Source organism: Coenobita brevimanus, chromosome 76, assembly GCF_032717465.1.
Source record: "Coenobita brevimanus isolate Jiangsu-jjx chromosome 76, ASM3271746v2, whole genome shotgun sequence".
Lineage (NCBI taxonomy): Eukaryota > Metazoa > Arthropoda > Malacostraca > Decapoda > Coenobitidae > Coenobita > Coenobita brevimanus.
Genome location: NC_137029.1, coordinates 15,818,397 through 15,831,713, shown reverse-complemented (window position 1 = coordinate 15,831,713; position 13,317 = coordinate 15,818,397). Strand labels below are relative to the sequence as shown.

General features: G+C 40.7%; 1 protein-coding gene across 1 annotated transcript in view; it reads right to left on the bottom strand.

Annotated features, from left to right (window-relative positions):
- The window catches only part of Rim2 (replication in mitochondria 2), a 195,976-nt gene that overhangs the window by 39,965 nt on the left and 142,694 nt on the right, over positions 1 to 13,317 (bottom strand). The window contains exons 5-6 of the mRNA XM_080279019.1: positions 11,653 to 11,762; positions 503 to 603 (exon numbers count right to left, since the gene is read on the bottom strand). Of these exons, the coding sequence (XP_080135145.1) occupies positions 503 to 603; positions 11,653 to 11,762 (211 nt within the window). The remainder of the gene's footprint in view (positions 1 to 502; positions 604 to 11,652; positions 11,763 to 13,317) is intronic.

Sequence of the window (13,317 nt, the reverse complement as noted above, 5' to 3'; positions counted from 1 at the left end):
CTCTGTCAGAACTCTGCAAGGAACTCTGTCAGACTTCTCAAAATCAACAAAAACACAGTACACCTCTTCCTTCTTTCCTGCATGTGTTCCTGAAGTAATCAGACAGTGAATGTTGCATCAGCTGACCCTCTGCCTGGCATAAACCAAAACTGCATCTTATGAATATTCATTCTTTCTCTTACTCATATCTTCCAGAACTCGCTCCATTACCTTCCTTATGTGGTCCGAAAGCTTCTGCCGCTGTAGTTTCCTCTTTCCACGGAATCACCCTTCCCCGTACACACATTCACAATCACACTTTTCAACCAGCCATCTGGACCCACCCTCCCACAAACATGAGAATTTACAAATCAGTAACTGACCTCCAATACAGTATTTCCAGAAGCTTCTATCTAAGCTGTCAACACAGATACATCCACAACCTTCCCCAACTACATTCTGTCAACTGCACACAATATTAGCCAAAGATGAGATACTGTTAGTCCACAAAAGCAACACTGACCATGAGGGTAGCAGAGAGAGGATGCAACAGTTTTGGAGGTGGCTCCAGCCAGCATGAACTCCAGGAAGTCTCTCGTTGACCTGTTGTTGGGATTGCCTTGCCTGTGGGATAAAATAATATGTTATTCACAGAACTACCAATAATCTCAAACATGTCAGGCAATATATAACACAAGGAGTTTTCCACTCAACACCTTCACTGGCTAAAATACACCACAGAGAAAAAATACAAGCTAAACAGATACAGCAATGAAACTTCACAAAGCAATTTCAACACACAAATTCTATACATTAATCATATACTGATGTATTACCTGCTCTAATTACTGTCAAGTTACAGTATATCAAAGCTGACAAAAATTATGGTCTCCTACACTCCTCGTGGGGCAACACAGGATTAGATGATGTATGTATTGTATGCAATTTTTTTTTTTTCTCACCCAAGGAAAATTGTAAACCCCCCCCTTTTTTTTTCAATAGATATTTTATTTTCTAACACATATGATGGTGATTTACAGTAAAGTTTTATGAAAAGGAACTTATGTAAATATTATACTCAGTATTTTCACTGATGAAAAAATACAGTGCATGGGACAAAGTTCTAGACACTTCTCCATACTAGCTTCTGATGTGTGTGCAAGATGGATAGTAACTACAGGGGCTCTGGACTGTCTTTTTATTTTTACTTTTTTATTTTGTTTTATTTTAATGGTTGGTGTTCTATGGAAGTGAAGCCAACAGACCACACAAATTCAACCTCTCTAGTAAATCTTTAGAGATTATGCTCAGTGACTGTATAGGGTGTGAGTACTGTGCACAAGGTGAATAAGTGCCCTGCATGATACAGGATTTTACAAATGGGGCAGGACACCTTGTTGGAAAGTTGCATTTTGTGTAGGTACTGCATCACAGTTCACCAAAGGAACTTTTGTCTTTCTGGGAAGGGCAGATTCTATGTGATGAAGTTCTAGAGGAAAGTCCAAAAGGATACTGAGTGATGATTTTACATGGTTGTGCCGGCAATGTATTTTTGGAGGGACGATTTCATGACACATTCATTATTTGTCTAACTGTGGTGGAGACTGGTGATGCAAATAAGCCTCTTCTATTAGCATTCACAGATCACAGAGCTGATCATGATCTGGGTTGGATCTGAATCCAAGTTTTGCCCCTCCGGTTCGTAATAAAAGAACAGGATGATCCATTTAGGATCATAACAACAGCTGTTCATGAGGCTAATCTTACCTGTGATATTTTTCTACAGGTTTGCATGAACCTACTTGCCATGGATAATGATGATGATTAGTTAAATTACAGGACTAAAATAATATATGATGGGGTCAATTTTATGGCAGATATGAGGTACCATATACATATGCCTGTGCGGAAGATCGGAGGGGTAACCTTCAAGAAGACATGGGATCACTGTATTTTGCTGTTTTCTTTCTTTTATCTTTTACTTTTTTTTTTTTTTTTTATAACCAAAGTCTTTTATGTTTTCTCTTGAGTGCGTTTCCAAGTTTCTTTGGGGCCGAAGACACACACCTAGGGGCTGAAGACAGATGGATGCCATCTTAGAATGCTGTTTCAGCACAAATATTCCCTCATCTGTGCTGCTTTATCTAAACCTAACCCAAATGATCGTAACATAACCATTTATTAACCCTTTAACTGCTCTATACAGCCTAGGCTGTTCCGAGTGCGACTGCTCAATACAGCCCTGGCTGCGCAGGTGAATTCTGAATATAGTGCCATGGTGACCAAGGCCGACCCATGCAAGCATGTTTGAGCCTTCAAAACCGAAACCGAAAAAGAAAACGAAAACCATACATTCCAATAGGGAATCAGACACTTCAATGTTCATCCATGGCTTTACCAAAGTAAATATTGAGCTAATATTTCATTACTATATACTTTGGCATGTGCTTTCTCAATTCCTAAGACAAAATTTGGCCTTTGGGAAATTTTATTTTTACCCCTATGCCTGCGCAACACGGACACAGTTAATAACAGGTTAAAGCCTAACGATGCCAAACTTGTTTTAGTAACTAACCTAAACAAAATTTTCATAACTTAACCTAATTTACCCTAACCAAATCTTAACCTTATCTAATCAAGTAAATCCCAACCTAACCTAATTTTCCTTAATCTAACCTAATCTAAACCCACTGGTTTTGGCATTTATAAGCTGTGATGCCATCATAATGCAGTGTGGGAGAGTTGCATCATCCCCTATAAAAACTGTATTTTCTTGTTTAGTGACGAAATCTCTTTATGCTTGAAAATGCACTTACGTACATTCACAAAGTTCCTGAATCAACTTTTTCTTTTTTTTTAATAATTGCTGGTCTTACATCCTTGAAGTAAACCACTGGAGGGGAATAGCTATACATAACTTTGACCAGTACTGACCAATATTACTCTGAAAGACGAATCCTTCATTGGGATTTCATTTTAATGTAGATGAAATAGGTGGAGATATGACCTGGAGAAACTTCCCCCCCCCACCTTATTTGCAAAGGACATTATAAAATGCATCTGCTTACTGAAGAGGAAGAGTTCATAAGTGCTTAAATTAAGTACAGTAATAAGCTTACTAATTTCACTGTCTGATAGTTGGGTGTAGTTCAGAAAGTAATGACAGTCCCATGCAGGCGTATTGCCCCGATCGTCTGAGCGTGTTTCAGGTCTCCACACTTTCTCTCTCTCTCTTTTTTATTGTGTCCAACTCTGGGCATAGGCTTCACAGCCTGCTTCCAAGGCCCAGTAATCCTCCTTCATACTATACACCTCTACATGTCACCACTTCGGTGCTAACACCCACCGTCCATACTGAATACATGCTAGGACTGTCTCATATAGGACTGGTGTATTGGTATTGGGGGGGTATTTTTACGACATCTCGGCGGGTCTTCTGGTAGATCAGTGGTCTGTTTTCATTAAATTCAAATCCTTAAACTGTTCCCTGCCCCAGCTAGGATTTGAACCTGGGTCCAGTAGGACCGCAGGCCACCTCTCTACCGGCTGAGCAACCGCCTCCCCCAATCTGACTACCGCTAATCTAATTAAGCCTTATTTTGAGTACTTGCTATACATCTCCTGATGCCATTGTATAAATAAATGGTCACAGTGGCCAAAAAAATACAAATAATTTTTGAAGGAGCTATGACAATGATTGTTTAAGATTCCACTCAACCCTCCTCTAGAGGTGGGTTCACAGCAGAGCACGGATTCTGCTGCGTCACTGCTGACAGATCCGAGGTCCGGATTCAATGGCTTAAACAGAACATCGTCTGACCATGAATCTGTGGCGTGATCTGTGATCTGAAACAGATCCACACAAATAGAGGGGGCCCTATCATTCTACGAATGACATGGACCTTATGCTGAAGCAATTAACTCATGTTCTATCTATCTATCTATAGCCCGATGCCCTAATCCCGCAAAGGGTGGCTGCAGACAAAATGCCTCCAAGTCGCTCTGTCACCCACCATTTGACTGCCCTCTCCCCAACTCACTCCCCCTTCCCTCATATACCTCTCAACTCCATCCCTCCACCTCATCCTCAGTCTCCTCCTCCCTCTCCCTCCCTCCACTTCACCTACATACACCATCTTAGTCAGTCTTTCACTCTCCATTCTCTCCACATGTCCAAACTACCTCAGTGTATTTCTCCTAATTTTCTCAGTCACATCTACATCCACCCCACAACGTTCTTTCACTTCTTCATTCGTCAACCTGTCCCTCCATGTCACTACACATGCTCCTCTCAGGCAACTCATTTCCACTGCTCTCACTCTTGACTTGTTCCCCTCTTGCAAGGTCCATGCCTCGCTTCCACACATCAGGGTAGGGATCACAATACAGTACAGTACTATTATGTGGTGACTTCTTAACTTCCATACTCACCTCCCTATTCCTCATCACAGCTTTCAGTGAACCAACAAGCTTCCTTCCCTGCTGTACCCTTTCAAGCACTTCATCCCCCCGACTTCCATCCTTACTCATCACACTACCCAAGTACTTGAATACACTCACATTCTCCATACCCTCACCATCCAACCTCACTGTGCATTCTGTGACTTCCTCTCACACACCATATCTTTACTCTTGTTTACATTAACTTTCAGATTCCTCTTCTTACATACTGTCTCAAATTCATTCACCAAACCTTGCAACTCCCATTCATCTTCACTCAACAATACTGTATCATCAGCAAACAGCAACAATGGAATCTTCCACATCTCACCCTCATTCCTTAGAGACACCCCCGCATCCACTGCCCTACTTTGTACCTCCTTTACAACCCCATCCATGAATATATTAAACAGCCATGGAGACATCACACATCCCTGTTTCAGTTCCACATTTAGATCAAAGAACTCATTCAGCTCACCATCCATTCGCACCACAGCCCTAGCTCCCTCGTACATACTCTTCATAGCACTTAACAATTTCCCATCCACTCCATATATTCTTAATACCCTACACATACCTTACCTATCTACTCTGTCTTATGTTTACTCCAAGTCCATGAAGGCAGCATACTCTTTCATTCCTTTCTGTAGATACTTGTCCACTAAACATCTTACAACAAATATCTGATCTACACATCCTTTTTCTTTCCTAAAGCCCCCTTGTTCTTCTCCAACTAGCTCCTCTGTTATATGCCTAACTCTACCAATAAGTATTCTACCATATATTTTTCCAATCACACTAAGGAGGCAAATACCTCTATGGTTACCACATACTTCTCTCTCCCCTTTTCCTTTTATACAGTATAAAGAAACAATTATATCTGATTTCCAGTCCTCTGGTACCCTTCCCTCTTCCCAAGCCAATCTACACAACTTCCATATCAACTCCACAAAACTCTCACCCCCATACTCAAGCATGTCACCACACACTCTATCAATTCCTGGGGCCTTTCCCATCTTGATCTTCATTGTTTCAACTACTTCCACTCTACTGATCTCTTCCTCTCTCCTCTCATCTCTTCTACTCCCAGCCATTCCCCAACCACTTATACTTGCACCGCTCTCACTCTCTACATTCAACAAATCCTCAAAGTGCTCCTTCCATCTCCTTATTTTCTCTCTCATCTCCATCAACAATCTATTACTCTCATCTTTCATTTCTCTACTATTTCCCCTTTCACACTGTCTTACTCTCTTTATCTCCTTCCAAAACAATTTCTTACTCTCCCTCCATTTCACACTCAGATTCCTCCCAAACTCTTTATCCACTCTCTTCTTACTTTCCTTCACCAATCTCTTCACCTCCCTTCTCCTGCTCATATATACCTCTCATGTTCTGAATATGTTATCCTTGATCTGCAGTACTTTGTTCCCTGGTGAAGGTGGTTTATATTAGTATCTCTCATCTGAAGTACTTTGTTTCCTGGTGAACATCATTTGCATTAGTGGTCTTGTGTACAAACTTTTTTTCTTTTTTTTTTTTTTTAATGAGGGCTTTGTTCTACAACTTCTGATGGTACTCCATGAGTCTGATTAGTATGATGGGAGTCCAGACTTGGTTAATATAATTTAATGTGTGGATATAAACCACTTTTGGTGATTTTTTCCACTGGGGATATGTGGTGCACCAAGAATTCAGAGGATTAAACTTATCAGGCCTTTGCTCTGATGCTACTTATGGTTTGAGATATGATCATGTGAGCATCCACTACAAGTGTGATGGTTACACAGTATGACTTGCAGGTGCATTCTGTCTAGAGAGATATGAAAGATGATTAACTGAAGTAAACATTATGAGCTGCTAATAGTACTGTTCTTGAGAATGCACAAAATGTTGGGGCTGGTTTTCTGCATGATGAGTTTTGAAGAGGTGTGAGGTTAACAGATAAATCATCAACAAAGGACAGCATTATTACAGAGAATGAGTTTTGAGGATGGAAAAAAAGATTTGGAGAAACAAAGACTGCAAAACAAGAAGGTGAAATGATAAGAGCCTTGTGGGATGTCAGTGTACAGGACTATAGATCTGGACCTCTAGCAAAGCTGGGGTTCCAGGTGCAAGCATTTATCATCTTATATTTGTGGGATGTAAATAGCTGGTTTTGATCATTTCTCCACTGTCAGTACTGTAAATTTAATATCAACTAAAGACTTATTATGGCGTTCGGCATTTCGTCGCACCCTCCTGAAGGTACTTTAACATCAAGTTCAGTCACTCTCTGAAACTGTTCTTTCAGAAAACTAATAATGAAGAGGTCAAATATTAAACATCCATGAGCATAATACCAATAAAAACTCATACAACTGATACTGTATGCCATACATTAATCACTTTCCACCTCAGGAGGTATGAGCACCGCTCAGGACTGGTGTAGCTGTAAGCTACTTCTAGTTGATTTCACTGAAATTTACGTACCTAAAAGGTACCACCCGTTTACACCATGAAAAGTATTATTCCTTCACTACATATATGAAGGGGGTAGTTTGGATCTACAGTGGCCATGTCAGTAAACATCTTGACAACTATTATTGCTGTTACTGGTAAAGTCTTGTGTGATGGATTGGAGCGTCATCTGCAGTATGAATACGGTCCTGACGTTTTCGTCAATGTGGCGGCTGCTTTCCTCCAGCCACAAAGAATTTATGACATCATGTCTTGATTGGTGCAAATGATAAATTAAATCAAAAGATACATATACCGTAAGCTTCTAAGTACTGTACATGGCAGAGTGCACTTGCCATGGTTACCCAGAACCAGAAACACATCTACTGTCTGAACACAATGAAGGGTGTGGCAAGACTGAGGCTGATCACATGTCATACATTGTGTCCACAGACTCTGGTCCCATCCAAGTCTACCAGATGCCCCCAGACTGCCTAACTTATAATTTATTCCTGCTAGCAGATCTCCAGCTTAGCTTAATTGGGTGGGAGAAACTAGTCTTGGCAGCTGTGTTGTGAGTCACCCCACACATGGCTGGCAATTCAGAAGAACTGTGTATTGCGCCGCATTTATCAACCCTAGCTCAGTATAGTCTAAAAAATATTGATGTCCTCAGAGGCTTTTGATAAATCCAAAATCTGTTATATCAGCATTCAATAAAGCAAGGCTCTGTTGTATCCAATTACCGGTAATCAGAATTTAGTCCAGATTAAACGAGTCTATTCCAGATGCAGTTCGGCTTACCCAAATGTTCGCAAACTTTTGACACTTTATATCACAGATCTGCACATAATAATGCATAATGTCTGAGTATCAGTGGTCATTTACCAAATCAACACCGAATCAGCACTTTTAATTGGTAAGTGTTGTAGATTTTATCATCATACAAGTTCATACACACCTAATTATCTGAACTCAGGTCAAATTTTTCTGTTTAATTTAACTGTTCATAAAAACTCTGGATTCAGAGCGAAAACATGCTAAGCTTGGAAGAAGTGTCTCTCCTTTAGCTGAACAACTTGCCTTGGCTGACTTCTACTTTGTATAAATATTAATGTAACACACAAGTACATTTATTTGCACTGTAAATCAGTATTTGTGCAAAACAGAAGTCTGTCAAGGCATGCTGGCTTTCTAGAAATACTTGCTAACCTTAGCACATTTTCATTTTGAATCCTAATTTTCTATTAATAGTTAAATTAGGCACAGTTTGTTTTACTGTATTTCTGATAACTAGGTGTGCATGAACCTATATGGTGAAGAAAACTATATTTTCACAAGACTGCATTCCAGCTATGGGAACTTCCAACAAGCAGCCAGCCACCACTATCTATCTATCTATCTATCTATCTATTGCCAGACGCCTCAATCCCGTTTGGGGTGGCCACAAACAAATCATCTCCAAGTCGCCCTGTCCCCCGCCATTTCACTGCCCTGCTCCCAACTCACACCCCCCTCTCTCATATACCTCTCCACCCCATCCCTCCATCTCATCCTCGGCCTCCCCCTCCCTCTTCCCCCCTCCACCTCACTCACATACACTCTCTTCGTCAGTCTTTCACCCTCCATCCTCTCCACATGGCCAAACCATCTCAGTGTGTTCCTCATAATGCTTCCTATCACATCCACATCAACACCACAACGCTCCTTTATATCCTCATTCGTCAGCCTGTCTCTCCATGTGACTCCACAGGCTCCTCTTAAATAACTCATTTCCACTGCTCTCACTCTTGACTTTTGTCCTTCCAACAACGTCCATGTTTCACTTCCGTACGATAGAGTTGGTATCACAATACTGTCATGTAGTAACTTTTTCACTTCCATGCTCACTTCCCTGTTTCTTATCACTGCTTTCAAAGAACCAGCAACCTTTCTTCCCTGCTGTACCCTTTCAAGCACTTCACCCTCCAAACCTCCACCCTTACTCATCACACTACCCAAGTACTTAAACGTACTCAGATTTTCCAATTCCTCACCATCCAACCTCGCTGTACATTCACTGACTTCACCTCTCTCAAAGACCATCACTTTACTCTTCCCTACATTCACCTTTAGATTCCGTTTCTTACACACTCTTTCAAACTCATCCACCAAGCCTTGCAGCTCCCCTTCGTCTTCACTCAACAACACAGTATCATCTGCAAACAACAGTACAGGGAGTTTCCAAACACTATCCTCTCTCACCAGGGCCACTCCAACATCCACTACCCTACCTTGTACCTCTTTTATTACCCCATCCATGTACAGATTGAACAACCATGGAGACATGACACATCCCTGTTTCAAACCAACTTTCAAAGAGAAAAATTCACTTAGTTCACCATCCACATGCACTGCAGCCTTCGCACCATCGTACATACTCTTCACAGCATTCAACAACTTCCCATCTACTCCATATATTCTTAACACTTTCCACAATCCTTGTCTATCCACCATGTCATACGCTTTCTCCAAATCCATGAAAGCCACATACAACTTCTTTCCCTTCTCTAGAAACTTTTCCACTAAAGATCTAAGAATGAATATCTGATCTACACAACCTCTTCCCTTCCTAAAGCCTCCCTGTTCTTCTCCAACTAATTTCTCTGTTCTTTCTCTAACTCTGTCAATAAGTATCCTACCATACACTTTTCCTATTATACTAAGAAGACAAATGCCCCTATGATTACCACACACTTCTTTTTCCCCTTTTCCTTTGTACAAGGGAATAATTATACCTGACTTCCAAATCCTCCAGGACTCTACCTTCCTCCCAGGCCAATCTGCACATCTTCCACATCCATTCTGCTACTCTCTCTCCCCCATGCTTCAGCATTTCACCACACACTCCATCAATTCCTGGGGCTTTCCCCGATTTAACTTTTTTCATTGCTTCCACAACTTCTATCCTACTGATTTCTTCCTGTCTTCTCACCTCCCTCCTTCTCCCAGCCATTCCCCAGCCACTTATACTCGCATTACTTCCATCCTCTACGTTCAACAATTCCTTAAAGTGTTCTCTCTATCTGCTCACTTTTTCTCCCTTCTCCACTAGTAATCTACCATTTTTATCTTTCACTCCCCTGCTAACTTCACTTCCACCCTGTCTTACTCTTTTCACCTCTCTCCAGAACATTTTCTTACAGTCCCTCCACTTTACACTCAAATTCCTTCCAAATTCCAGCCACCACTGCTTTCGTTTATTCTCATTGGCTGGTACACAGAGGAATAATTTCCCTGGTGTGCTCTTGTCTGTGCACTTACACATTGGAACAAAACACTAGTAATTATTCCTCTTGTCACTAGGCATTTCCAGAGGTCAGAAATAAGCACAGTGTATGCACAGTGTACGTAAGCGAAGCCGACTATGCTGCCTCAATGTGAGTAGTAACATCATGACCAATCAGAGGCTGTTTCAGAGTCACATGATTTTTCAGCTACTGTGTCATTTAATTTTTAATGTATCTTCACAATCTTTTTGAAATAAATGGTCGACAGTAATTTTCTGTGTATTTTTTACCTATACAAAAATCTTACTTAAAAAACATTTTGACCAGAAACTAGTCTATTGTGTTCATGTCTCATGTATCTCAAGTTTGCAAAGCATTTTCCATGGAGACGAACAACGGTGTAAGCAGTGTACAGTCATCTATAAAGAAACAGTGTATAATACACGTGTTTCCAAACCTTTTCCTACAACCTGGCCTAAAACTACCTTCTCCCTGTAGTAACTGCTGAGCTGTAATAACACTGAGCCATCTATACAGGTACAATGTATAATACAAGTGTTTCCAAGCCATTTTACTACAACCCAGCCTATAACTACCTTCTCCCTGTAGTAACTGCCGAGTTGTAATAAAAGATTCTAGTAACAATGTACTAGTCAAGAAGTGCTATGACAAGGATGTGAAATGGGCTGTACAAGGGCAAAATTATGGGACAGGTTAGTGTAAAATGAAAAATGATTTCATTTACAGCACTAGAATATGAAACTGTAGTCACTTATTTTCAATCATGTGTGTGAATTCCCACATGGGGGGGGGGAACCCTTGGATTTACTGAACTTTCCAGTTTATCAAACCAGGTTTCCTCCCCATTAGTTTGATATAGTGGGGGTATACTGTATAAACTGCAGTGGTTAGCTTGTCCACATTAAGTGGGTTTCCAAATTTAAATTTCTTTTAGATTAGGTGGTTTTTACTATTTCTGCATTTCCATAGTCTGGAGTCTCACATCACAAAATAAAAATCTGCACCTTTTCAAACACGTATTATACGACTACCATAATGAACACCGCATCCCCCTGTCGGTAAATACTATTAAAAATCAGTACATAAGTGGATTTGGAAATCAACTACATCCAATCAACCAACCATTTTCTGCCCAATCATGAATATAGGGACCTATGGCTTGGCAACTAATCCATACAAAGTACTTACAGTGAGTGACCGGCCACTGTTCCCAGAGTGGCATTATGTGAGCAATAAATCATACCACCCCTCACATATATGACCTCAGGGACCACATCCAGTTAGAATGCCATAACCTACTAGACTACCAGGCCTTCATTTGGTTATATAGGGTGGTTATCCTACCTACCAGACATTAGCAACAAAAGGTATTAGAAAAAAAAATATATGATTTCACATTACAACTAACTGGTATGAATTCTCAGGGAAATAAATCTAAACCAGCATCAGCTAGTAAATCTCACATATTATAAAACTCAAACATACAGCTACATATACAAACCTGTAAGCAATGAGTTTTGCTTTGATGGCCTCATATATAACAAAATGGATAACAGTCTCGGAGATGCCATAATATGATGCCGTGATGCCTCTGTAGAACCCACCGATACCCTGGTGATAAAATTGATTTTGTCACATGCATAATAACAAAAAGAACTGGATAAACTAAGTGTACTTTACTGCTTTATCATGCAATCCATCTACAGCATACTGCAGTACACATAATGCATTATGGTATCCGTGAGAAACTATAATTGTTGTAGTTAAAATAAAACTTACATAATTTAAGCTGATGGACCACATTTTTTTTTTACATATACAGTACTGTATCACAAATGAGAAGAAATTAAATGTGTGAAAGATTGCAAAACTGACCCTTCTAAAGAACACCTGTGATAAGTATACCGGTATGACCAATTTAACCCAACGAGTGACAGTGGTTGGTGGGGGCGCCCATCATCCACTAACTCAGCGTAGTAGGACTATATTTTGGGTAACTCTACATTGAGTGACAAGCCAAATGATTTCCTGCAAACTAGTAAATCATTTATTACACTGAGTGGTAACCTTATAACCAACCAACACATGTTCCCTATGTGTCAAGTGAATTGGCGGAGGGTTAGTGCCCTTCCCCAGAAAACATCTATCTCAAAGTATAAACAAGAAGCCATGGATCAGGATGAACCAACAGATGATAACCAAGGACCGGACAAAGGACATGGTACGGATTACAACATGGAATGTAAGGGGTGCGAATGATGAGATGAAAAAGATTGTCCAGGTGCCTGAGGGTGGAGAGTGTGGATGTATATGGATTAACTGAGACTAAATGGAGAGGAGAGAGTGAGAGAATGGATAGGGTATACACAAGGGAATACGTGAGAATGAGAGGACAAAAGAGGGTGTATGTACTGTTGTGTGCAAGAGATGGAAGAATAATATGGAAAAGAATGGATCAGGTGGTTCGTGGATTGTGTAGGTAAGACTGAAAGAGGGAATACAAATCTGGGTGACTGTGAGAGTTTGTGTATCTGCATCAATGCAAGATGATGCCAGCAGAGTGAAAGAAGAGAAGAAGAGTTCTAGCCAAATGTGGAGGCATATATGGAACGGAATGAGAGTGTTTCTGATAGGAGAGATGAATGGAAAAGTAGGGAATGTGAAGGTGGATAGAGTAGTTGATGAGTGAGGTGTGCCTGAAGAAGTGATGAAAATGGCAGTTCTCTACTGGACATTTGTGCAGGGTGGAGGATGATGACAGCCAATACCTTCTCTGGATACAAAATGATCCACAGGTATATGAGGCAAGTGATGAGAAGAGTGGGTGGTGAACTGAATGAACGGAAGGCAATACAGTAATTGATTATGTGTGTGTGGATGACACAATGAAGGGAATGTAGTAGATGCAAGAGCATACAGAGGCTGGGGTAGTGGACCTTCTGACCACCACTTGGTGGTGGAAAAAATCAGGGTTCAAGTATAATGGAGGAACAGGAGGAGGGAAGGACAGGAGGAAGTTGTCCATTCAAGGAGGATAGAAAGATTGTAAGAGGATGGAAAAAAGGCAGAACATAACAGAGAAGTGGAGGAGCAATTGGGTAAATATGATTAGGAGCAGATGGGGGAAGTGGAAGGTGCATGCATTATTTTCTCAGTAATCTGTGCA